Below are 24,405 nucleotides of genomic sequence, written 5' to 3'. Positions count from 1 at the left end.
TCTCAAACTACTCAAGATTTTTCACCCAACAACTGTTTCTTCTATGGTATGTTTGGCAGTTCGGAAAGAAAGGAAAGGAAAAGGTATAATGGGGGAGGTAGAGGAGAGAGAGGAGAATGACATCTTAGAGAGTTACTTTGATTCATCTAAGCAAAAAAAATCGTTTTATAGCTGTTTGAGACCAGAAATTTGCGAAAATATTCTGCAGAAACCGTTTCTCTGTTCAGTCAAATCAGCACTTTCACACAGCGCCACTGAACCACACCATAAAGTAAATTTACTCACAAATTAGATCCTACATTGTATATATGCGCCTGGACATTTGTAATGTATACGTTCCCTTCAAAATGAAACAACAGTTTAATTTTGCTAGGAAGCATCTTGTTATGTAATGTCTTGTTATGTAAAAGTCTTCCCAGTTTATAACTACCACTCGAGGGGGTGGCCTATTAGTAGGAAGCCCTTATGACCCATTAAACCTATGAGTTTCGGAGTTGTGATTTCGAGTAGTGGCAAGTCCCATTAGTGCTTAAATAGTCTTATGCCATAATGCAATGCGGAGTTCAATGAGTGACCATACTTGCAAGTCCTCCTTTTTGTTTTTTTTGTTTTAGCTATTAAAAAAAAAAAAAGATTTATTGCGCCTGCGAAGTATTAAGTAGGGAAAAGAGGAGGAACATGCGCTTTGAGCTACTCTAATTGACACCGTAAACGTTTTATAAATTGTCATAGTACTGGACCACTGAAATAAATAGAAGGGTATCTCAAAAGATGAATGTTCACAAGATTTATGGTTTTATGTGGAAGAGGAGTTAGCAGACTAGCAGTAGCACCTTGATGGAGAAAATGAGTTTTGCATTCATGTGGAAGCAGCCTGTGTTGGGCACCATCTTGCTAGCAATGGACTCCACGAGTCCTTTCCTTTCCCCACTCTAGCTTCGGTTCTGCAATTGAGCTCCAATTGCAATCTCCAAGTCACGTTGGTAGTTTTGTGGTGGTTGCAATACTTCCTAAGCTCCAAGCAACACTAACAACTCAAAGGTAGTGATGGGTTTGATCTCCTCTCTTGAATTTGGTTGTTGAGAGAGGGAGAGAGAGAGAGACATCTGAGTTTTGTTCTAGGGTTTATGGGTTCTCACCAAATCTTATGGGAATTCAAGGTGTCAAAATCGTGGGAAATGATACTTAAAAAATGGGCTAAGAGGCTTAAACTGTAGAGAATTCAATTATGAGATTCTCTTCGGTTCTCTGATTTTCATACAATACAAACTTTGTATGAATAAGCCGCGAACTCACTAGTCCAACAAATTTTCAAACTTCAATTCCGTATCTTCTTTCGATTTCTTGCCTTGCAATCATAGGAGTGAAAATACTCAGCCGACTTCCCTTTTTGCACTATGACCACTTGAACTCACAAGCTCAATAAAATTGAAAGCCCACAAAATTACATAAAAACAATTAAAGTTGAGACCTAAAATACGATCAAATTTGTCATGGAATCAGCCAACATTACAAGTGCTAACATCATGCAATCCAGAGAACTACTGGGGGTCGAATCCAAGATGTCTAGGAATACAACTTATCCCAAGCCTCTAACCACTAAGCTGCAACCTGACAGGCCATATATGGCCTAAACATTCCCTCCAGAAAATATCATGCATTCATGTGAGCATGATACAACAACATCACAGCTTTGCTTTAAGCTACTATAAGCAGCATATGACCTTTTTCCCCAAATAATTGATATGGATCTTCATCAGAACATTGAAAGAGTTTACAGAACACTTCAGGAGTTATAAACAGATCCATTCAATCTTATTTAATTCTAAATTTAATTGAAACAACACCTTCATTTTTATATCAAAGCAACTTAACCAACTTTTCAAATACAAGCCTGCATAATGTCAAACTAGATTAGTTTTTCATGCCACAACTATTTGTTAATGACCAAGTGTGTAACTATCATACTCTTTTACATGATAGGTACTGTAAATAAATTGCAGCAACAGTATACCTCTATGCATAAGAAAACAAATAATCCAAACTTCGTCTTCGAGTTCTCTTCTACCAAAGTTGCTGTATTAGGCAAAAGTTCAGGCTTCTAAGAACTTCTTAAGTTTCTTCATCCAAATCAAATCTTCTTTACTGTGCTTATTGATCATGTACTTGTGCAAGAAATTAAATGTGCTGGGCTTGATTCCTCTTATTCTCAAATACCTCTTGAAAGCCTTCTGCAGGTCCTTATCCATATCACTGGAAGAGAAAACAGGAAGATACTCATTGATCATAAAAATATATAAACCACGATAATGAATTGATGATATACGAGTAAGAAGAATATATGCTTACATGAAGCTAGGGCCCTCATAGGTATTCTCATCATCAGAAATTTCAGGAAGTTTAAATACCAAGCTGTCAATCTCAATTTCATCAGGGTAAGAAATGCAACTGAACTCTAGACATCTGTCACCATACTCAAGCCTATATGGGTAAAAACCTAAACGTTCTTTTCGACTAGGTTTCATCTGCTTAGAGACACTAACAACTAGTGGCAAGATAGATAGTCTGGGCTTTTCACTGTTATCATTCCCATCATGATGATCATTATTTTCACCAGTAAATATATCAGGCATGTGAACTTCAACTTCTATATCTTCACCTTGGTATTTTCTTTTCAGTGTTAGAGTCTGAAGCCCTGGCTTATCCACGATTTCAAAAGGAAAATCACTTGGAATCTGTTCAACCTATCAAATAAAAAGAAGCAATCGCCACCATCAGTAAGGTAATAAATGATTGTAAAAGCAAAAGAAGAAAAAAGAAAATGATATGGTAAGATCCTAAAGCACTACTTTACTTGAGTATCAATAGTTTAAAAGATATCTACATCAAAGGAAGTTTTCACAAGCAATTGACAAATGTATACAAAAACGTTCAGTGAACATTAACAAACCAGTAAACGCTTCAACGAGTTCTGCAAAATCAAAACTATTCAGAGTATTATCTCCAAAATCTACCTCTGAGAACTCTGGATCATCTGGCTCTTTTAATAAAGCCAATGAGTACAGCTGAATAACAACCCATATAAGAGGCGTTACTAGCTATCACCGTAACTATCACGAGTCTTAATTCTGTTTGTCTATTTGAAAAGTCACAAGAATAAAAAGAGTAACTTCAACTTTTAAAAAACCTCCTCTAGCAGCTCGCAACTGATTTGCATTATTCAAAACTCTATCCTCCTTTCTTTTCTTGCCTCCTCTTTTTTTTTTTCAGTGACAATACAGAGAATGAAATTCCCATTCTTACTGAAGTTATTGACAATTCAGGACCCGAAAACAGAAGCAAAATCTCAACTCCACCTAACTACATTTTTTGACTAAGTTTATGCAATTCAGAACATCTAAAGTCATAACTTTTGAAGCTTCATTTCCCTCCATTACATTCCTCTTGGAGCAACAAAAGTCGCCTGAATTTTATTCTTTTTGAGAAAGAAAACCTTTACTACACAAGCAAACAGAGCAGCATGTAGCAAACGTTCAAGGAAATAAGATCCTAGATATCAAATTATTGATTTTTCCGTGCCCAAACACAACCATTCGATGAAATTGAGGTGGATTTTTCATCTTCTCCCAAAAACTAAAAAAAAAAAATCCATATAAGTTCCACTTTCTTTTCATTTTCCCACACTTTCTCATCAACCAAACAGCCCATAAACCCCCCCCCCCCCACAAAAAAAAAAGACTTACGCGGCCATGACCATCAGTCTCCCGCAAGCATTGAATCTTAGACTGAATCACAGGTAGAAGGGTCTCATCAGAACTGTGCTTATTCGAAACAGAAGAGTAGTGAAGGTTGGGAACCAAAGGGCTCAAAGAGGAGTGGGTTATGGCTGTAAAGAGGGCACAGTGGTAATTTCCATGGCCACGAGCGAGTTGACTTGCGAGTGTGGTCAAAGAAGAAGCCGACTTACGAAGAATGGAAGTGAAAGCCATTTCTCCGACTTGCAGAGAAGCCCTACAGGGTTTTAGAGTCACACGGGTACAAGGATTTTGGGCTCTCGGACTCGAAGGGTTTTAAGGGTTTTGACTAATTAGCACGTTTAACGTTTTGGAATTGTTTTTACTTTAGTTTTTATGTTTCAATATTTTATTTTAGCCTTTTGATTTCATTTTCATTTTTGCTCTTTCAGTTTCAAAATTTTCATTTTTATGTTTGATTCAATTTTTTGTTTGAAAATTTTATTAAGTTCTACATTGTGTAATTGTTTAATAAAAATTCAACTCGACATTTAACAAAAAATTTATTAGATCACCTCATTGCTTCATTCATTAGCCATGTATACAAGAAAATTAACAGGATTAGAGAGTCCAATAGTCTTTTTTGTTAAACTTTAGGGATTAAAGACACTTGTTTAAAAAATTAAGGACAAAAAGCATTTATCATGTCAATTTGAATCCCACATGTTTTTCTCTTTTAGAAATACCAAAATGTGTCAATTAGTTGAGCTACAAGAGTTAAACTTTCATAAATGGCCTAAATGTTCCCACCAAAAAAGATCATTTAAGCATGATACTATATTTTGTAGCAAATGGGTGGGGTGAGTTGGGTCATAAATAGGATGGGTATATAATTACCCATTTATTACTTGTTTAAATATAAATTAAATATCCATTATCCACCAAACCCATTTAATATTGTGACCCGCCCATTTAAACCAAAATGACCTCAATATCCTCTTGACCTCCAAAAATACCAAAATACCCCAAAATATACAAAATTACAAAAACACCCCTTTTGGCTTCTAAGATAACCTGACCAGTGTTTGGTATCCGAGAAATTGATTTACCCACCGTTTGGTTTCTTAGAAAATTGAGAATCGACCAAGATGAATATTCACTTTTGACTATGATCTTACACACAATTCTAATTTTAAGAGTAAAAGTTACTCAAATAAGCAAAATAAATTTAGATCAAATTTGAGTTAGATTCACAAAATCACCAAGAATTCAATTAAAAGCAAAACACCTATATGCATAACAACATCATATTAGTACCAAATCAAATGAAATAACGAACTATGATCGTATAGTACACAACTCCAAACACCGTTTGTTTCCCAAGAAAACTTTAACACCTAAATTTTCTTGAGAAAATATAATTTACAAAAAAAAAAAAAAAATCAGCATAAATTGAAAATTTTTTACCGATTTAAGATGATTTCTTTGTTGTTGTTTCAAGCTTCAACCTAAGATTTGTAGATTTCATGAACTACAAATCAAAATTGTAGGGTCACGTTTTGCGTCAACCCGCAGTAGAGTTGGGTTCGCACATAAATGGGCCCATACAATATCATTTGTAGAGAGTGGGATCGAAAGGCTAAGTCGTGTTTACCCGGCGGTGGTTTTATTAAGGAGCTCATGTATGGTTCGGGTGTATTCACCTCTAGAACCCCTCCTCCTTTTTTTTTCCGTGGGATTCCAGCCCCTTCTTTAGGTTACATATTTTCCTTTTATACTAGCATGCGTTCAATTTCCTTCGTCCACGTGTAGGGTCGACCTTTCCAAGACTGATACTTGTCCCATTTGTCCTAGACCTAAGTCGTTGGGAGTAGTTGATAAAGCTAAAGAGCATAGCTCTGTTAGGTGCCAAGTTCAGTCGGGGAAAAGGCAGTAAGGGCAGCCTGTCCTAGATATTTCAGATTTTATTTTAAGATTATCCCTATGCCGCTTTTGCCCCTTTTCTTGGTGGAGCTTTGGGCCAGCCGAGGGCTGTACCGTCCTCGGCCGCTTTTCTGGGCCCATTTGTGCTTTGCGCTAATGAGCTTGGACTGCCACCTTCTTCGGCTTTGGGCCTTAAAGCTTCTCGTGAACAAGTGGGCCTGGCCCATATATTGTTGGGCCCCACAATAGCCCCTCAAAACCCTGCTGTCCGACCTCTTGGTTGGAAAGGGGGGTTTTGGTAACTCCGAGCATTCATTACGGTTCATTTAATTTGACCCTTCCCTGACGTTGGCAATTCTCCAAATGCCCAGGAAACGCTCCGATATACGAGATATCCTTCTTGATTTAGCCTTGATACGTTCTGTCCGTTTGGCTACCCGAAGTAGGTCTTTAATGTTTTCCCTTCACGAGACCTCTCTAGTTCAACGGCTTCTGATAACGTAGGGGAGCGGAACAGGCGCATTCTTGTTGACAGATTTCCTTGAAGATCTGAACGTATTCAATACCATCCTCTTCGTCTCATATATAAAGAGGGTGAACATGTGTTGTTTCTTTCATATGTGAATCCCTTAATTCCTCAGAAAACTGAAGTCCTTAGATTCCTCCCAGAACTTACATTTACCCTCTGATTATACTTCTACTCTTAATACATTCACTACAGTCATAGGTGATGAAGAAACCTTCTCCGCCCCAAAAATGCCTTGTTCTGGCTAAGCTCGAGATGGCTCGATCGGGGCAAGGGTGGCGGAGACTCAAGATTCGTCTCGCCTACCTTTCAGCCAAAATCCGAAGCAGGAACTCGTCACGTTGCACCTTCGACGTGACTGAGCCGAGAACACACAGCATCATCACCACCCGCTCTCTCATGAGCATATCTAATGTGGTACCGGTGTGCTAGGAGTCAGGACTGGGGCAGGGACTAAATGCCCCTGCTTCTTCCTCTCTTCGTTCACTGGCGCCACCCTTTACTTTTCTTTCTTCTTCTTTCCCCCACCAGATCCATCCTGGTGCTTTTCTTTCTCCCTCTTTTGCTCCTTTTACTTTCTTTTCATTGCTTCCCTCTTCTTCTCCTCCTTCTCTTGCTCATGTCCTCCATCTTCTTCCTTTGCACTCTTCGGCGACAAGAGCTTGCTGAAGTGCTTCCATGTGTTCCAATTCTTCTTCCTTCTCCTTTATCTTTTTCTAAAAAAGGTTCTTCTCCTGATACGAGCAGTACTGAGGCAGAGATTGGAAAAGCTTTGAAGGCGAGTTTGAAAGGCAGCTGACTATTTACTTATCTGTATTGCAGATGCTAGTGTTGCTTTGACAGTTCATTTTTTGTATAGGCTTGTTCAAGCCCTTCTTTGTACGTTGTAACAATTTTCCATATTAATAAAAGTTGCTATTCATTTATTTCGTATGTTATGTTTTTATGCTTTTACAAGTTTACCAACGCTGCTCGGCACCGTAATATAGTATTTGAATCAATAATGACTAAGGCTAAAATGTTTGCTAATAAAAAAGGTGTCACCATGACTTTAATAAAATTATTTAACATAGCAAAGCCGACCAGTGAGGGACGAAACTCACCTTAAATTAGTCGGGATGGGGGCTAAGTGCTAGATAAGGTGTAAGAAGTAGCTATCCGAGGACATGTCACCTTTCCAATGAGTAGTTTCCTTAGGCTAACGATCATCAGGCCGTTTCGTCATCTCCTGAGCATACTGACCTTAACCTTTTCCAGTATTTGAGCCGAGAAACTTCTCCATCCGAGCAGTTGATTTCCCAAAAGGCTTGAGTCTGAGGACTTCGTAGCGCCTAGGTTCTGTCTTAAACTTAGATTTTTTCTCATTACTTGGTTTCCCCATAGGCTTGAGTCCGAGGACCATGCAAGCCCTAGGTTCTGTCCAAAACAAACTTAGGTTTTCTCAGCATTTGGTTTCCCCATAGGCTTGGGTCCGAGGACCACACAAGGCCTAGGTTCTGTCCAAGATTCTTTGAGTTCAGTTTCTCCTTTTTCTCAGGTATTTCACGAGGTGCCGAGCAACAAGTTGTCCTCGGCAACAGTTATTCCTCGGTGTGGGCCATGGCCCCTGGGCCCCCATGCAGAACAGGCCTGGACCGCGAATTTACTTGGCCCATAATTTTAGGGGTATTTACGTAGTTTATGGTTACGTGGTGCTTTCTGGCGTCCCAATGCTCGAGGTGCACCTTCCAGAGACTCCTTTAATCCCATGGTTACAGGTGGCATTGGAGATTGAGCCTAAGCCATCTTGTCCGTAGCGTTCCTTGGGGCGCTGCGTGCATTAAATGCCACCAACTTATTTCTTTAGATAAATAAATAGGAGAGAAAGTTACTTCACCCTCGCACCAACTCTTTAGTTTTCTCCCAAATCACAGCTCCTATACTCAGTGCTGTCCTCCCTTAGCATAACATATTCGAGGCGAGAGTTGGGAAGAAAGAATTCCCTCCGCCACAGGAGCGCCGTGCCCCTATGAGACTAAAAATGGTGAGGTATGGGCACAGGAAGCATAAGTTCAAGAGAGTGCTCCATTTCAATCGAGGGGAAAGGATGTTTCTCCCTCTTTTAGTCAAAATCCGAAGCAGGTCCTGTTCATGCCAGAACTTTGGTGTGTCAGAAGAAAGATTCTCCGCCATCACCGTCTCTGCCTTGTGGCGGGCGAATATTTAGAGAAAGCCCCTTAGCTTCCAACTCCCTGCACCTTTCCTTCAGCGGTGTCAGGCTCAAGTTGGGTCTCTTTTGCTGTTTGAGTTGTGGGCAAGTGAAAGCATTGAGGAAGAGCAGGGTCTTGGAGCTGTAGCCAACCTCTCCTCTGATCTACTTCCTCGGCTTTTATTTATTCTCTTGTATCTTCCTTTCTTTTGGTCGTGTAGTGAGCTTTGACATAAACTGATTCTAGCTTTTCATTGTACACTGTACTATCTCTTTGCTTTAATAAAAAAAAATGGCGATTTCTTTACTTGTTTTGAATGCTGTTCCTTTGATAAAGCCACTTGGTGAGTTGGTGCGCTCCATGTGTGTGTTTCTCCTCGGCAGTATTTAAAGCAAAAACTTTTGAAACACGATCCAACTAATTCTAATCTATCGACACTATCAGGCAGAATAATAATAATTCATAGCAAGTTAAACTTAGGAAACTAACCGAGATAACGGTTGAACGTTCCATAGTAAGCACGAGAATATTGTATGAGGACGACAAATTCTAAATAACTCATCCGAGGGAGTGACCGAGCATTGCATGACTTCAGTTATGCTTTCGGAAACACATTACTCCATTCCATACTGGTCCCTTTAGTGTCGAGGATCCGAGGGCAAACTAGAGAATCCATGTAACACAGTTTTCCCTTTTAAGTAGTTGGTTTCCCCAGAGGCTTGGGTCCGAGGACCATACAAGGCCTTGGTTCTGTCCAAAACTTGTATTCTCTTTTTAAGTAGTTGGTTTCCCCAGAGGCTTGGGTCCAAGGACCATACAAGGCCTTGGTTCTGTCCAAAACTTGTATTCTTCTTTTTAAGTAGTTGGTTTCCCCAGAGGCTTGGGTCCGAGGACCATACAAGGCCTTGGTTCTGTCCAAAACTTGTATTCTTCTTTTTAAGTAGTTGGTTTCCCCAGAGGCTTGGGTCCGAGGACCATACAAGGCCTTGGTTCTGTCCAAAACTTGTATTCTTCTTTTTAAGTAGTTGGTTTCCCCAGAGGCTTGGGTCCGAGGACCATACAAGGCCTTGGTTCTGTCCAAAACTTGTATTCTCTTTTATTTGCTTATCTTCCGAAGGTTTAACTCCTCGAATAAGGTGGGGGAAGCTGGCCTGATGTTTGAAGCCCCTAGGCTTGCCCATGTCGTTGACACCGTGGAACGTAGCCCCTAGTGGGAGCTTATGTTGGAATAGCAACAATGTGTCGCCGGTGATACAGGCACCCTCGTAGTCCCTTGTTCGACAGAAGCTCAACTTCGCCACCGCTCGAGCTAACACGCAAGCCTTCCCACAGACGGCGCCAATTGTAGGGTCACGTTTTGTGTCAACCCGCAGTAGAGTTGGGTTCGCACATAAATGGGCCCATACAATATCATTTGTAGAGAGTGGGATCGAAAGGCTAAGTCGTGTTTACCCGGCGGTGGTTTTATTAAGGAGCTCATGTATGGTTCGGGTGTATTCACCTCTAGAACCCCTCCTCCTTTTTTTTTTTCGTGGGATTCCAGCCCCTTCTTTAGGTTACATATTTTCCTTTTATACTAGCATGCGTTCAATTTCCTTCGTCCACGTGTAGGGTCGACCTTTCCAAGACTGATACTTGTCCCATTTGTCCTAGACCTAAGTCGTTGGGAGTAGTTGATAAAGCTAAAGAGCATAGCTCTGTTAGGTGCCAAGTTCAGTCGGGGAAAAGGCAGTAAGGGCAGCCTGTCCTAGATATTTCAGATTTTATTTTAAGATTATCCCTATGCCGCTTTTGCCCCTTTTCTTGGTGGAGCTTTGGGCCAGCCGAGGGCTGTACCGTCCTCGGCCGCTTTTCTGGGCCCATTTGTGCTTTGCGCTAATGAGCTTGGACTGCCACCTTCTTCGGCTTTGGGCCTTAAAGCTTCCCGTGAACAAGTGGGCCTGGCCCATATATTGTTGGGCCCCACAAAAATATTTTTGTTTTTTTCCAATCAAATTGAAAGGAAATCGAAAAATTTTCAAGAAATTTGGTGTTTTTGGCATTGGCTTAAAAAATCATTTTTTTTTACTATTCAGCTTATTTTTGCACTTTTTAGTACTATTAATGTGTTCCACTATACTATTTCAACTACTTTTTAGCTTTATCTACAGTACTTTCAACAAAAAGTTTTCAGTTTTAGCTAAATAAGTTGTTCCCAAACAGATACTTAGACAAGGAACTCTAAGGGCTTGGAGATATTGAAAGTTCTTGGTTGGAAAAATGAGCAAGAGATAGAGAGGGGTAGAGAATACGTTTGGTAGCTAAGAAAATGTGAAGGAAAAGGCAAGAAAGTCAATAGGAAGAAAGGTGAGGGAGATAGGGTTTGGCAGTTGTGTAGAGAAGCTAAGTTAGGCTTGGGGTATTATTATTAATTTTTTTAATGTATTAAAATTTTTAGATGGGTATCACTTGGTATCCAGTGGGTTTACCAATTAAAACTCATTTAATTGAATTACCCAATGTCTTTACCCATTTAACCCAAATGTTTAATTAGACTAGATTAATGCTTAATCAAATTAGGCGGATAATGGATTGATTGATAGGTTTAAATAAAAATTGCCACCCCTATACAACAATTACGCAACATCACGGCTCTGCTTTAAGCTACTATAAGCTCATATGACCTTTTTCACCAAATTATTTGAGATAGATATGGATCTTCATCAGAACATTAAAAAAGGTTATGGAACAAAAGGATTTATAAACAGATCCATTCGATCATAGTTGGTTCTAAATTCTAATTGAAACAACACTTCCATTCTATATCAAAAGCAACCTAACTAACCTCTCAATAAAAGACCTCACCCAACAGGGCCAACACGACTAGTTGCTAAAGACCAAGTGTAACTATCATAGGCCTTACATAAAAGGCTCTGTAAATAAATTGCAGCAACAGTATATCTCTATGCAGAAGAAAATATACAATATCAAAACTTGGTCCGTGAGTTCTTTACTACCAAAGTAGCTGTATTGGGCAAAAGTTCAGGCTTCAATGAACTTCTTAAGTTTCTTTATCCATATCAATTTTTTTTTACTGTTCTTATTGATCATGTACTCACGCAAGAACTTAATTGTGCTGGGCTTGATTCCTCTTAGTTTTAAGTACCTCTTGAAAGGCTTCCGCAGGTGAGGCAAATCACTGGAGAAGAAAATGTGAAGGCACTCATAAATTATAGATATTTATATAAAAAAAAAAAAAAAAAAAAACATATACCATGATATTGAATAGATGATATACAAGTATGAACAATAAATTCTTACTTGAAGCTAGGGCCCTTATAGGCAATCTCATCCTCAGAAATCCGGGACGTTTAACTGCCAAACTGTCAATCTCAATTTCATCAGGGTAAGAAATGCAATTAAACTCTAAACTACGTCTATTCTTCTTAGAGACACAAACAACCAGTGACAAGCTAGATATACTAGCCTTTTCACTATCATCCCCATCAGGATCATCATCATTTTCACTAGTAACTAGATCGGGCATGTGAACTTCAAGTTCTATCTCTTCACCTTGATAAGTTCTTTTCAGTGTTAGAGTTTGAAGTCCTGGATTATCCACAATTTTGAAAGGAAAATCACTTGGAATCTGTTCAACCTATTAAATAAAAAGATGCGATCACCACTATCAGTAAGGCAATAAGTAAGTGTATAAGCATACCCATCAAAAGAAGAAAAAAGAAAAAGACATGGTAAGATCCTAAAGCACTACTTTACCAGTATCAATAGTTAAAAGACATCCACATCAAAGGAAGTTTCCACGATTGAAGGACAAACGTATATAGGGATATTCGTTGAACATTAACAAACCAATAAATGTTTCTCTGAGTAATGCAAAACCAACACTATTCAGAGTATTATCTCCAAAATCCATCTGAAAACTCTGGATCATCGGGCTCTTTTTTATTAAAACCAAGAAGTGCAGCTGAATAAAAAACCCAAGTATGAGGCAACAATAACTATCATCATAAGTTAATAACTATCACAAGTCTTAATTCTGTTTATCTATTCAAAAAGTCAGAAGAATCAAAAGAATAACAACAACTATTAAAATACCTCCTATTGCTGCTTGCATGCTAAGAATTGCATTAATCAAAACTTGAGGCACAAACCTCTATCCTTCTTTCATTTCTTGCCTATTTTTGTTTTGTGACCGCTCAACCCCGCTTAACTACATTTTTTTTTTTACCAAGTTTCTGCAATTCAGAACATATAAAGTCATAACATTTAAAGCTTCATTTCCTTCCATTACATTCCTCTTGGAGCAACTAAATTCACCTGAATTTTTATTTTTTATTTTATTTATATATTAAAAAGACAACCTTTACCCCACAAGCAAACCGAGCAGCATCAGCATGTGCCTTCTATTGCCTAGAAAGATGGTAAACATTCAAGAAATTAAAATCCTAGATATCAAATTATTGATTTTTTCGGTGCCCAAACACAACCATTCGACGACATTGAGGTGGGTTTTTTCATCTTCTTTCCATTTTCCCACACATTCTCAGCAACCAAACAGCCCCTAAACCTCAAAAATATTTATTAAAAAAAAAAAAAAACAACCCGATCATGATCATCATTCTCCTGCAAGCATTGAATCTCTGACTGAATCACTCGTAAAAGGGTCTCATCAGAGCTGGGCTTCTTCGAAGCAGAAGAGTAGTGAAGGTTGGGAACCAAAGGACTCAGAAATGAGGGACTGTGACTGTTAGAAAAATTGGAGTGGGTTTTGGCAGTGAAGAGGGCATGATGGTAATTTCCCTGGCCACGAACAAGTCGAGTTGCGAGCGGGGCCAAAGAAGAACCGGACTTGCGAAGAATGGAAGTGAAAGCCATTTCTCTGACTTGAGTTTGAGTTGCAGAGAGAAGGGGTTTAGGGTTTTGGATTTTAGGGAGAAGGGAACAAGGATTTTGGACTAAGGTTTTAAGTAAATAGTACATACACCTTTTAAAGTTTGGTTTGGATTTATTTTTATTTTAGCTTTTAAGTTTCAAATTTTTTATTTTGAAATTATATTAACTTTTTACGTTTTAAAATTTTTATTTTTTGATTCAGTTCTTTATTTGCCTTTCATAAAAATGAAAATTTCAAACCTCAAGGGCCAGTAAGAAAATTGAAAATTAAAAACAAAAGGTTTTATACAAATACTTTTGGGTACTTTCTATTTAATAAAAATTCGACTCCACAATGTTCACATCTCTAAACAAAGTCACCTCATTGCTTTGTTAATCACATATACAAGAAAAACTAACCTACTTAGAGAGATTAATTGCATTCGTCTGTTAAACTTTAGTATGCATTTGAGAATTACTTTTCTTTTTTTTTTAAGAGAATTTCAATCTATGGCGTCCGTTCTTATTAATAGCTCTTTATTATCAAATCAAGACACCAATCAGTTTTTGGTGTAGGCAGGATTGAATCCTAGATCTCTTCTACAAGTATCAGAAACTTTATTAGTTAAGTAACGCGAATTACTTATTTCTAGTAGCTTATTTATATAGTGTGAGACAAAGCTAAAAGTTAGCTTATTTTTAAAAAACTGAAAGTTAGATTATGTGAAATAAAACTGAGAGTTTGAGGCAAAAGGTAATTTAGGAAACAGTGAATAATTTGAGCAAAAGACTAGTTTTTAATCCATCATCAAATGCACACTTATTTAAGACATTAGGGACAAAAGGTGTTTAATGTGTAAATTTTATGGATGAACAATGTATTTTGGCCAAAGTTGTTACTCCAACATTTTTATACAGCAAATTTAGTTGTACAATCAAGATCATCTGCAAAAAAAAAAAAAAAAAAAAAAAAAAAAAAAAAAAAAAAAAAAGGTTAAAAATTGGTTGACTCCACACTAGTGTTTATGAAAAAAAGAAAAGAAAAAAACCCCTTCATGGCCAGTATATTTCACTTGGGACATCTTCAACCATTTTATGAGATAATTGTCATGTGCAATTTTACCGGAGTGAATTCAAATTTGAAAGGTAGAAGTACCTCAACTTGGATTCTACCAAGTCTTCAGATCCTAGAACCAAGAAAAGCATTCTTTCTTTTGGTCATTCCACGCTACATGCAAGTCCAATCCCAAGGACCAAGACTATGCACTTATACACATTGGCTTCCAATTGACAAATGTTCACAATACCCTGAGTTTCTTCATCTGCTTCAATTTCATTCTCATTATTATCTTCTCTAGCTGCCACTGTTGCTGCTGGCAATGGCATTTCTTCAACCTCTTTAATGAGAAGGGTTTGGTCCACAACTTGAACAAGCCCATCCCGGCAATACTATATTAACAAAATTGTGGAGATTGATATCATTTTTATGTATTTCATCAGTTGGTCTCTTTCCCAGGCACAATTCTAGTAGAAATACTCCAAAGCTGTACACACCCCCTTGATTGATGCCTCGCTGCCCATGGCGTATCCTACAGTTTATCTTTATCATATGTAAGAAGATTTTGCAGTTATTGTTTATAATGAGATTTGATTTTTAATGAGAGTGCAAATACATTTCATTTGTCAAAAAAAGCAAAAAGAAGTTGAACTTAAGGAAGAACGGTATGGCACATTCTATCATTTCAAAATTTCATGTTAGAAAATATGATAATTTCTATATTAAAATGGCACCTCGTACATGTAGAATGGAAAATATGGTTAATGGTCTGGATTATGATAATCTAATTTAATTATTTTACACCTGTTACAATTTGCACACTTTATTAGGTACTAGACTTCCTAATGAAACACTTCAGGAGTTATAAACAGATCCATTCAATCATAGTTGGTTCTAAATTCTAATTGAAACAACACATTCATTCTATATCAAAAGCAACTTAACCAACTTCTCAATAAAAGACCTCTAACACAACTATTTGTTAATGACCAAGTGAAACTATCATAGGCCTTGCATAAAAGGCTCTGTAAATAAATTGCAGCAATGTATATCTCTATGCAGAAGAAAATACAATATCAAAACTTGGTCCTTGAGTTCTCTTCTACCAAAGTTGCTGTATAGGGCAAAAGTTCAGGCTTCAACAAACTTCTTAAGTTTCTTCATCCAAATCAATTCTTCTTTACTGTTCTTGTTGATCATGTACTCATGCAAGAAATTAATTGTGCTGGGCTTGATTCCTCTTATATTTAAATACCTCTTGAAAGCCTTCTGCAGGTCCTCATCCAAATCACTGGAAAAGAAAACGTGAAGACCCTCATAAATTATATATATAAATACATATACCATGATATTGAATTGATGATATAAAAGTAAGAACAATAAATTCTTACATGAAGCTAGGGCCCTTATAGGCAATCTCCTCATCAGAAATTTCTGGACGTTTAGCTGCCAAGCTGTCAATCTCAATTTCATCAGGGTAAGAAATGCAACTAAACTCTAGACTAGGTCCATCCTTCTTAGAGACACTAACAACCAGTGGCAAGCTAGATAGACTAGCCTTTTCACTATTATCCCCATCAGGATCATCATCATTTTCACCAGTAACTAGATCGGGCATGTGAACTTCAACTTCTATCTCTTCACCTTGATAAGTTCTTTTCAGTGTTAGAGTTTGAAGTCCTGGATTATCCACAATTTCGAAAGGAAAATCGCTTGGAATCTGTTCAACCTATCAAATAAAAAGATGTGATCACCACTATCAGTAAGGCAATTAATAAGTGTATAAGCATATTCATTAAAAGAAGAAAAAAAGAAAAAAAGAAGGTAAGCTCCTAAAGCACTACATTACAAGAGCATCAATAGTTAAAAGACATCCACATCAAAGGAAGTTTCCACAAGCGATCGACAAATGTATACAAGGATATCCGTTGAACATTAACAAACCAATAAATGTTTCTCTAAGTAAACCAAAACCAACACTATTCAGAGTATTATCTTGAAAATCCATCTGAAAACTCTGGATCATCTGGCTCTTTTTTATTAAAAACCAAGAATTACAGCCGAATAACAACCCAAGTATGAGGCAGCAATAACTATCACAAGTCTTAATTCTGTTTGTCTAACTGGAAAGTAATAAGAATAAAAAGAATAATTACAACTTTTAAAAAACCTCCTCTAGCTGCTTGCATATTAAGAATTGCAATAATCAAAACTTGAAGCACAAACCTCTATCCTTCTCTTTCATTTCTTGCCTTTTTTTTTTTGTTGACAATAAAGAAACTGAAATTCCCATTCTTACTAAAATTATTCACAATTCAGGTCCTAGGGCCTGAAAACAGAAGCAACCACTCAACCCCGCCTAAGTACATTTTTTTTACCAAGTTTCTGCAATTCAAAACATATAAAGTCATAACATTTAAAGCTTCATTTCCTTCCATTACATTCCTCTTGGAGCAACTAAATTTGCCTCACTTTTTTTGTTTTTAATTGTAAAAAGACAACCTTTAGTCCACAAGCAAACCGAGCAGCATCAGCATGTGCCTTATATTGCCTAGAAAGATAGTAAACATTCAAGAAATTAAAATCCTAGATATCAAATTATCATTGATTTTTCCGCGCCCAAACACAACCCTTCGATGACATTGAGTGGGTTTTTCATCTTCCCAAAAAACTACAAAAATAGCCCTATAAGTTCCATTTTCTTTTCATTTTCCCACACTTTCTCAGCAACCAAACAGCCCATAAACCCCAAAAAAAATTTATAAAAAATAGAATAAAATAACATAAATACCTACCCGATCATGATCATCAGTCTCCTGCAAGCACTGGATCTCTGACAGAATCACTCGTAAAAGGATCTCATCAGAGCTGGGCTTCTTCGAAGCAGAAGAGTAGTGAAGGTTGGGAACCAAAAGAGGGCTCAGAAATGAGATCCTGTGACTGTGAGAGAGATTGGAGTGGGTTTTGGCCGTGAAGAGGGCACGATGGTAATTTCTCTGGCCACGAACGAGTCGAGTTGCGAGTGGGGCCAAAGAAGAACCCGACTTGCGAAGAATGGAAGCGAAAGCCATTTCTCTAACTTGAGTTTGAGTTGCAGAGAGAAGGGGTTTAGGGTTTTAGGGACAAGGGTACAATGATTTTGGACTCTCAGAGGGTTTTAACTTTTAGTTACTTTTTAAAGTTTGGTTTGGTGCTATTTTTATTTGGCCTTTAAGTTTCAAAATTTTTTATTTTGATCCTTCCTATTTGAATTTTCTTGTTATTGACCTTTTACCTTTCAAATACTTTATTTTGGTCATTTTTATTTGATTCAGTTTTTTATTTGGCTCTTCATAAAACTGAAAATTTTGAAACTCAAGGGCCAGTAAGAAAATTTAAAATTTAAAACAAAAATTAAAATTTATTTGGCCCTTTTTTTTCCATGTTGTAATTATTTAATAAAAATTCAATTGCTAGATTTGGCAACATTTTGGATGATATACGCATGCTCTCTGCTGTTTTTCAGTTTGTAGACTTTGTTTTTGTTAGTCATCATTGTAATACAGTAACTGATGCTCTAGCTAAAAAAGCTAAGCTAATTGTTGGGGCTCAGGTTTGGCTGCATGAAGTGTCAGCAGACATTGCCCCTTTTTTTTTTTTTTGAGAAACCAGACTCGAAGGTCAGAATAAATTAAGAAAGAAAAAAAAGGAAAAAAACAGGGAATTACAAAAAGTCCCTCATTACAAGGGGAGCTATGTCCTCAGGAATGGCCTCACGCCAAACCTGTAGCTCATTGCCAAACTTGGCATGTCTAGCAAGAAAATGGGCAACCGAGTTACCTACACGTTTAATGTGAGCAAAATTACAAGCTCGAAAACTATCTGCTAAAACAAGGGCGTCCTGCAACACATGTCTGAATTCAGGATGAACCACCTCCTTAGCCAGTAATGCTCTAATGATAACTTCTGCGTCACCTTCACAAACGAACTCACTAATACCGAACTCTTTTGCAAAGTGAAGGGCACAGCGACACGCAAGAGCTTCCACCGTAGCAGCAGACATTGGAATTGGAATGCGTTCAACCAATGCTCCCACCACCAGCCCGCGCGAGTCACGAATCACCACGCCTAAGCCAGCAGCCCGGAGATCACTAAAGAGCGCTCCATCAAAATTAATTTTGAAGAGTGGGGAGTTGGGGGCCCTCCACCTAACTGCACTAGTACAAGCAGTTGGCAACCGATGCACAGGCCCCTGGGCCGATTGAAAGTCCAGCAAGAACACCTCTGCCTTAGCCCGAATATGATGGAGCTCCACCACTGAGTCCCCGACTCTAGCCGAGTTTCTTCTGTTCCAGACTAACCACATAATTATGCATAATAGATTTACATCAATTCGGTCCCTTAGAGAGAAGAACAACTCCAGTAAATCAGCAAAAACAGAGTACTTAAATCTTGAACACTTCAATAGCTCCGCATCCTTCTCCCAAACCACCACCAGCCTGTGACAGCCCCATAATGCGTGTACTGTATCCTCACAAGCAGCCTTACAATTTTGGCAGTAAGCGGTTTGAACCACCCTCCTTCTCTGCAGATTGTACAAGGTTGGAAGAGCTTCATTTGCTGCCCTCCAAATAAAGTGACGAACCTTGTACGGTACCTGCAAACTCCAAATGCCCTGCCAAATTTTACTAGATCTTCTGTTTGTAGAGCATGTTGGGATATTATTCCTCTTCGCTGAAGCCAGCAACTTGTAAGCAGACCGAGTTGTATAGACTCCATGTGATGAGGCTTGCCACACCTGTTTATCTGGGATATTTCGGTCACTTAGGGGGATGCCTTTTATTATGTTGGCTTCATGGGGTAAAAATTCTCGTGCGATCAAATCAGATTTCCACTGATGCTCGTCTTGATTAATGAGGTCGCAAACCATTGACCCGGGAGGCAAGACAGAGATTGGGGACACTATTTTTGGGGCTGTATTTTGGGGGAGCCACCTATCTCCCCTGATCTTAACTGATTTCCCGTCTCCTATTCTCCAAACCGAGCCCAAATCCATAACGTGCCTAGCCTGTACAATGCTTTTCCAAGCGTATGAACCCTTCGTAGAAACCTCACAGTCAAAGACCGAACAGTTGGGAAAGAACTTGGCCTTGAGCACTCTATGGAAAAGACACCCCTCATTACTCCCGAGTCTCCAAATCTGTTTTGCAAGCATAGAATCATTGAACTTGATTAACTCTTTGAAGCCCATCCCACCCTCCTTCTTGGGTTGACATAATTTTTCCCAACTAATCCAATGTATCTTCTTTTGGTCCCCTCTATAACCCCACCAGAATTTTCTTATTAGGGTCTCAATTTCTCTGATCAGACCTTTTGGCAACCTAAAACAGGACATAGTGAAGATAGGGATCGCTTGGATGACGGCCTTGACAAGAATTTCGCGGCCAGCCTGCGATAAGAGCCTCTCTTTCCACCCCTTCAACTTCTTCCAAATCCTTTCTTTGATGAGACTAAAAGACTTCTTCTTTGATCTGCCCACTAAGGACGGCAATCCCAAATATTGTTCAAATCTCGAAGTTACCGGTAAACCCAGGAAAGCTTTTATGGCTGCTTGAACCTCCGGGTGTGTATTTGAACTGAAAAAAAGATTTGTCTTGCCTTTGTTAATGCTCTGTCCAGAAGCATGCTCGTATCTGTAGAGAATGGATTGAATCTTTACACTTTCTGCAACTGTGGCTCTACAAAAGACTAAACTATCGTCTGCAAACAGTAGATGAGAAATCCGCGGACCCATCGGGCATAGAGAGACACCCCTAATTTCTCCACTGTCCTTAGCTTCTTCAAACAGAGCATGTAAACCCTCCGTCACTAGCAGGAAAAGGTAAGGCGATAATGGATCGCCTTGACGCAGCCCCCTGGTTGGAGCAATCAAGCCGTGGGGTTGACCGTTAAGCATAATTGAATACGTCACAGACCGGATACACATAGCAATTAGGTTGATCCATTTGCAGTTAAATCCCATTTTCTCCATGATCTTTTCTAAATAGATCCATTCGACTCGGTCGTAAGCTTTGGACATGTCAAGCTTCATGGACATAAAACCCATCTTACTCGTTCTTTTAGTCTTCAAGTAATGCAGAGTCTCATGTGCAATGAGAATATTGTCTGTAATAAGCCTCTCGGACATAAAGGCGCTTTGAGACTCAGAGATCAGAGTAGGCAGCATGGGTTTTAACCGGTTTGCCAATACTTTTGCAATTAATTTATATAACACATTACACAAGCTGATCGGCCGGAATTCAGTAACTTTCCTGGGGCTTTTGATTTTTGGAATCAAAGAAATGAAAGTGTGGTTTAGATGAGGAGGAAGGGTACCAGAGTTTAGCACTGAAAGGACTGCTTCCGACACCTCTGCACCCACCTTCTCCCAGAAATTCTTATAGAATAAAGGTGGGAAACCGTCTGGACCAGGGGCAGTATCCGGTTTCATTTGCTTGAGAGCAATGTGAACCTCCTCCATTCTGAAAGGTTTTAGCAGTTCCAAATTCATCGCTTCGGACACCCTTGGTTGCACTCCTCTGAGGACTGATTCCAACTCAGTTGGGTTAACTGTGGTAAAAAGATTTGAGTAGTAACTAGTTAACATCTCCCCAATCTGCTCCTCCCCCTCAATCCACTCCCCATGAGCATTTTCCAGCCCTGAGATAAAATTCTTTTTATTTCTCTCAGTTGCTCGACAGTGGAAATACTTAGTATTTTGGTCTCCGTATCTTAGCCACTCTGTTTTAGACCTCTGACTCCACATTCGTTCTTCGCAGTCCATTAGCCTAGATATTTCCTCAGAGAGGCGTTTAACCCGAGCATGATTCTTTCCAGCCATGGAATCACCTTCTGCTATAACCAGGAGCTTTCTATTTCTAGCCAAAGCCTTGCGAACATTCCCAAAAACGTTTTTGTCCCAAAGTTTAAGTTGGGTTTGACACTCCCCAACCTTACTCATTACCTTACTCACTGGGTCTCCGCCTGTATTCCTATCCCAAACAGAGTGAACCACACCCTCGCAACGCTCGTCATTGAGCCACATGGCCTCAAACCTAAACGGTTTTTTAGCTCGATTAAATCGGGTTTGGAGATCATCAGAAACCAGCCATAAAGGTTTGTGATCCAAGGACGAACCTGGCAAATGATGAAGGCGAGCCGTGGGGAATTTGAGAATCCAATCTGCTGTAGCCACCGCTCTATCTAGGCGAACCCAAACTAAAGCTTCATTGTATCTTCTATTACACCAAGTAAAAGGCAGACCCGAAAAACCCAGGTCCTTAAGACCACAAACATCCAAACAATCTCTGAAGTCTTGCATCTGTTTCTCTGGACGAATAGCCCCTCCCGATTTCTCGTCCACTCTTGTGATTTCATTAAAATCCCCGATACACACCCAAGGCAAGGCAAACTGGGCGCCGAGGTGTCGCAACACTGACCAAGAATCTTCCCGGTTGGCCGCTTCAGGAGCTCCGTAGAACCCCGTAAAGCGCCAGGCGTCATCAATTCCTGGATTTACCACAGCATCGATATGTCGCGGCGAGAACGTCCTAATATGCAAGTTAAGATCATTATTCCATAGCAAAGCCAGCCCACCCCCTAAATTCCTCCTTGGGACGATGAACATATTATCGTACTTCAACCGACATCTCAATCTCTCCAAATATGACTTTTTCTTCCTGGTTTCCATCAAGAAGATCACCCTGGGACCTTTCGCCTTCACTAATTCTGAAAGCTCGCGAACTCGCCGGTGGTTCCCAAGCCCCCGGCAGTTCCAGCTTAAGCAATTCATGGCTGACGGCGGGGCTGGGAGACAGCCACCACCGATGGGAGTTGATCGACTTCATTAATACTCACTGCTCTGCGTTTTTGTGCATGGGAGTCTGAGGGGTCAATCGCTGGACGTTCTCTAAACTTATCATAAGTAGCTTCCTTAAGTTTTGGCTCGTTGGTTGGGTGAATCAGCCTAGTCCACTTGCTCCCTAGGCTGCTTTGTTGAGTTTTTGACGGCCCAGTTTCGTTGGTTAAGTCCTTAAGGGGCGATCTGGGCCTCTTCACTTCTAAGCCCGCACAAGGAGAGTTGTTGGTGGTTAATTTGGGCCCAACAGCATTCAGCCCAACAGTATTTTCCTTGCCCGGTCCATTTCCCAAACCCCCCTCTCCTTTTTTAGTCTGAGCACTACCACATAATGGAACTTGATTTGACCTCTCTAACACCTCTGAAGAGCCTCCATACTTTTTGCCGTCACCTTTCTTGATATCACCGTAGTTAGTCTGAGGGGCAACCAAAGCAGTACCATCATGTTGACACTGATCCGAATTTTCCGTGGTTGGAAAGCCATGAGAAGCAACTTGCTCGGGAGCCACCCTGTCAAAACAGTAGATATCTCTGTCAATTTCAGCAATCACTTGTTCAAAAGAAGTAGGTTGGGTAGGTTGCAGCGGGGAAACCAAAAAGGAGGTCTCAGAGAAGTTCGGATTTTGAGCTGTCACATCTCCAGATTTGTCAGAAGCGTGATTTGCGTTTTCCTCCATGAGTTTTGGCGGCAAATTTTGTGGAGGTTCACACGCCATTACTGATGGAGTATTCTGATCATGGTGTTGTGCTCCGGTCTGGTTCGGATTGAATTTTTCAGCTTTCTTGTGGGCGTAAAAGCCCGGGACCGATAAAAATCCCTTTCTAGAGGCCGTGAAAGGTGCAGCTCTTAACCAAGGGCCGAAATGTTGATCCTCCTTTCTGAGTGTTCCCTCACTTTCGATCTATTTTTCGCAGTCTTTGTCAGGGTGAGTAAGACACCCACACCAGTAACACACGTTGGGGAGGCGTTCAAACCTGAAGGAGACCCAATGAGCCTCGTCATTTTCAAGGGTGAGGAGCCTACCACGACACAGAGGGAGCGTGATGTTTAAGGCCACTCGAACCCGAATAAAACTACCACCGTCGCTGTCGTTTGGGTTTTGCAGCTTTATCACAGTGCCCATAGCCTCACATATCTGTTCAGCCACTTCTCTGTTTCTGAATCGTAATGGAATATTGTGTACCTGTACCCAAAATGGCACAGTGGTCATGTCCGTGCTGCTAACAACTGCCGTATTCTCATATCTTGATACAACCATGATATGCTTATCAAAGCTCCATGGTGCTGCTGCCAGGATCCTGTTTACATCTTCCTCGGAGTCAAAAGAAAATAGAATAAGGTGGTCGCCAATAAATTTCATTCTAAACCCCGTCTTTGTTCTCCACAGGGGGTTGAAAGTTTGTGCTATGGCGTCCAGGTTAAGGGGGCGCTTTGTTAGGAATCGTGCCACCATCGAAACTTCTGTGGTGGCTTGGTCGGATTTCAGAGCCAAACCAGAGCCTTCCTTCTCCGATAGGGAGAGAGATTTCCACCGGTTCGACAGATCTTCCATAATGAGTTCGTAATAAGAAAGAAAGTGTTAGGGGAGAAGAAAAAAGTGTTTCCCTGTAATCCCAGTAAAAAAAAACCCAGCTAGCCTGTGAATAATAGTGTTATTCGCAGGGACGGTAACTCCTGTGAGAAGGAAACGGCAGTGCTACGAGGCAGGGAGAGGTTTTCAGAGAAAAACTTTCACTGTCAGGAGCCACTTTTTAGAATTCAAATAGGAATAATATTCAGACATTGCCCCTTTAGTTCTTCATGATGTCCACTGACTTTGAGTTTGGTTTCAATAAATGGCCCAGGTCCATGATCTGGCTTCTCAAAAAAAAAAAAAAAAAAGTTACTAAACAAAGTTTTTCCTAAAAAAAAAAAAAAACTAAACTAAACAAAGTCATCTCATTGCTTTGTTAGCCATATATACCAGAAAAATTAATGTAATTAGAGAGATTAATAGCATTAGTTTGTTAAACTTTAGTATCTGTTTTGAGAATTGCTTATTTCTAGTAGTTTATTTTTATTTGCATAATGTGAAACAAAAAGTTAAAAGTTAGGTTGTTTTATATAAAAAAAAACTGAAAGTTAGAATATTTAAAATAAAGTTTGAGACAAAAAGTAATTTAGGACCCACAAACAATGAATAATTTAAGCAAAAAGTTAGTTTTTAATTGGTTTCCAAAATGCACAC

At 39.4% G+C, this 24,405-nt stretch overlaps 3 protein-coding genes, 1 long non-coding RNA gene and 1 pseudogene across 4 annotated transcripts; 1 reads left to right on the top strand and 4 right to left on the bottom strand.

Annotated features, from left to right (window-relative positions):
- Positions 1–1,830: 1,830 nt before the first annotated feature.
- Positions 1,831–4,083, bottom strand: LOC126697580 (uncharacterized protein At2g39795, mitochondrial-like). Its single transcript, XM_050394644.1, has 3 exons — positions 3,744–4,083; positions 2,350–2,744; positions 1,831–2,253 (listed from the first exon to the last, which is right to left on the bottom strand). The coding sequence occupies exons 1-3, from the start codon at positions 3,987–3,989 to the stop codon at positions 2,094–2,096; spliced, it is 801 nt and encodes a 266-aa protein (XP_050250601.1). The 5' UTR covers positions 3,990–4,083; the 3' UTR covers positions 1,831–2,093.
- Positions 4,084–11,084: 7,001 nt separating this feature from the next.
- Positions 11,085–13,334, bottom strand: LOC126697582 (uncharacterized protein At2g39795, mitochondrial-like; annotated as a pseudogene).
- On the top strand, positions 13,009–17,238 carry LOC126697583 (uncharacterized). Its single transcript, XR_007646224.1, has 2 exons — positions 13,009–13,079; positions 17,202–17,238. It is a non-coding gene; the product is annotated as an uncharacterized LOC126697583 (long non-coding RNA).
- LOC126697581 (uncharacterized protein At2g39795, mitochondrial-like) lies at positions 15,160–17,474 on the bottom strand. The gene is made up of 3 exons (XM_050394645.1): positions 17,097–17,474; positions 15,693–16,030; positions 15,160–15,592 (listed from the first exon to the last, which is right to left on the bottom strand). Exons 1-3 carry the CDS (start codon positions 17,370–17,372, stop codon positions 15,433–15,435), a joined length of 774 nt encoding a protein of 257 aa, XP_050250602.1. The 5' UTR covers positions 17,373–17,474; the 3' UTR covers positions 15,160–15,432.
- Positions 17,475–18,004: 530 nt separating this feature from the next.
- LOC126696606 (uncharacterized) lies at positions 18,005–22,111 on the bottom strand. The gene has a single exon (XM_050393308.1). It carries the CDS (start codon positions 22,109–22,111, stop codon positions 18,005–18,007), a length of 4,107 nt encoding a protein of 1,368 aa, XP_050249265.1.
- Positions 22,112–24,405: the final 2,294 nt, after the last annotated feature.

This window comes from Quercus robur, chromosome 8 (genome assembly GCF_932294415.1).
Source record: "Quercus robur chromosome 8, dhQueRobu3.1, whole genome shotgun sequence".
NCBI lineage: Eukaryota > Viridiplantae > Streptophyta > Magnoliopsida > Fagales > Fagaceae > Quercus > Quercus robur.
This window is presented reverse-complemented; position numbering and strand designations above follow the sequence as displayed.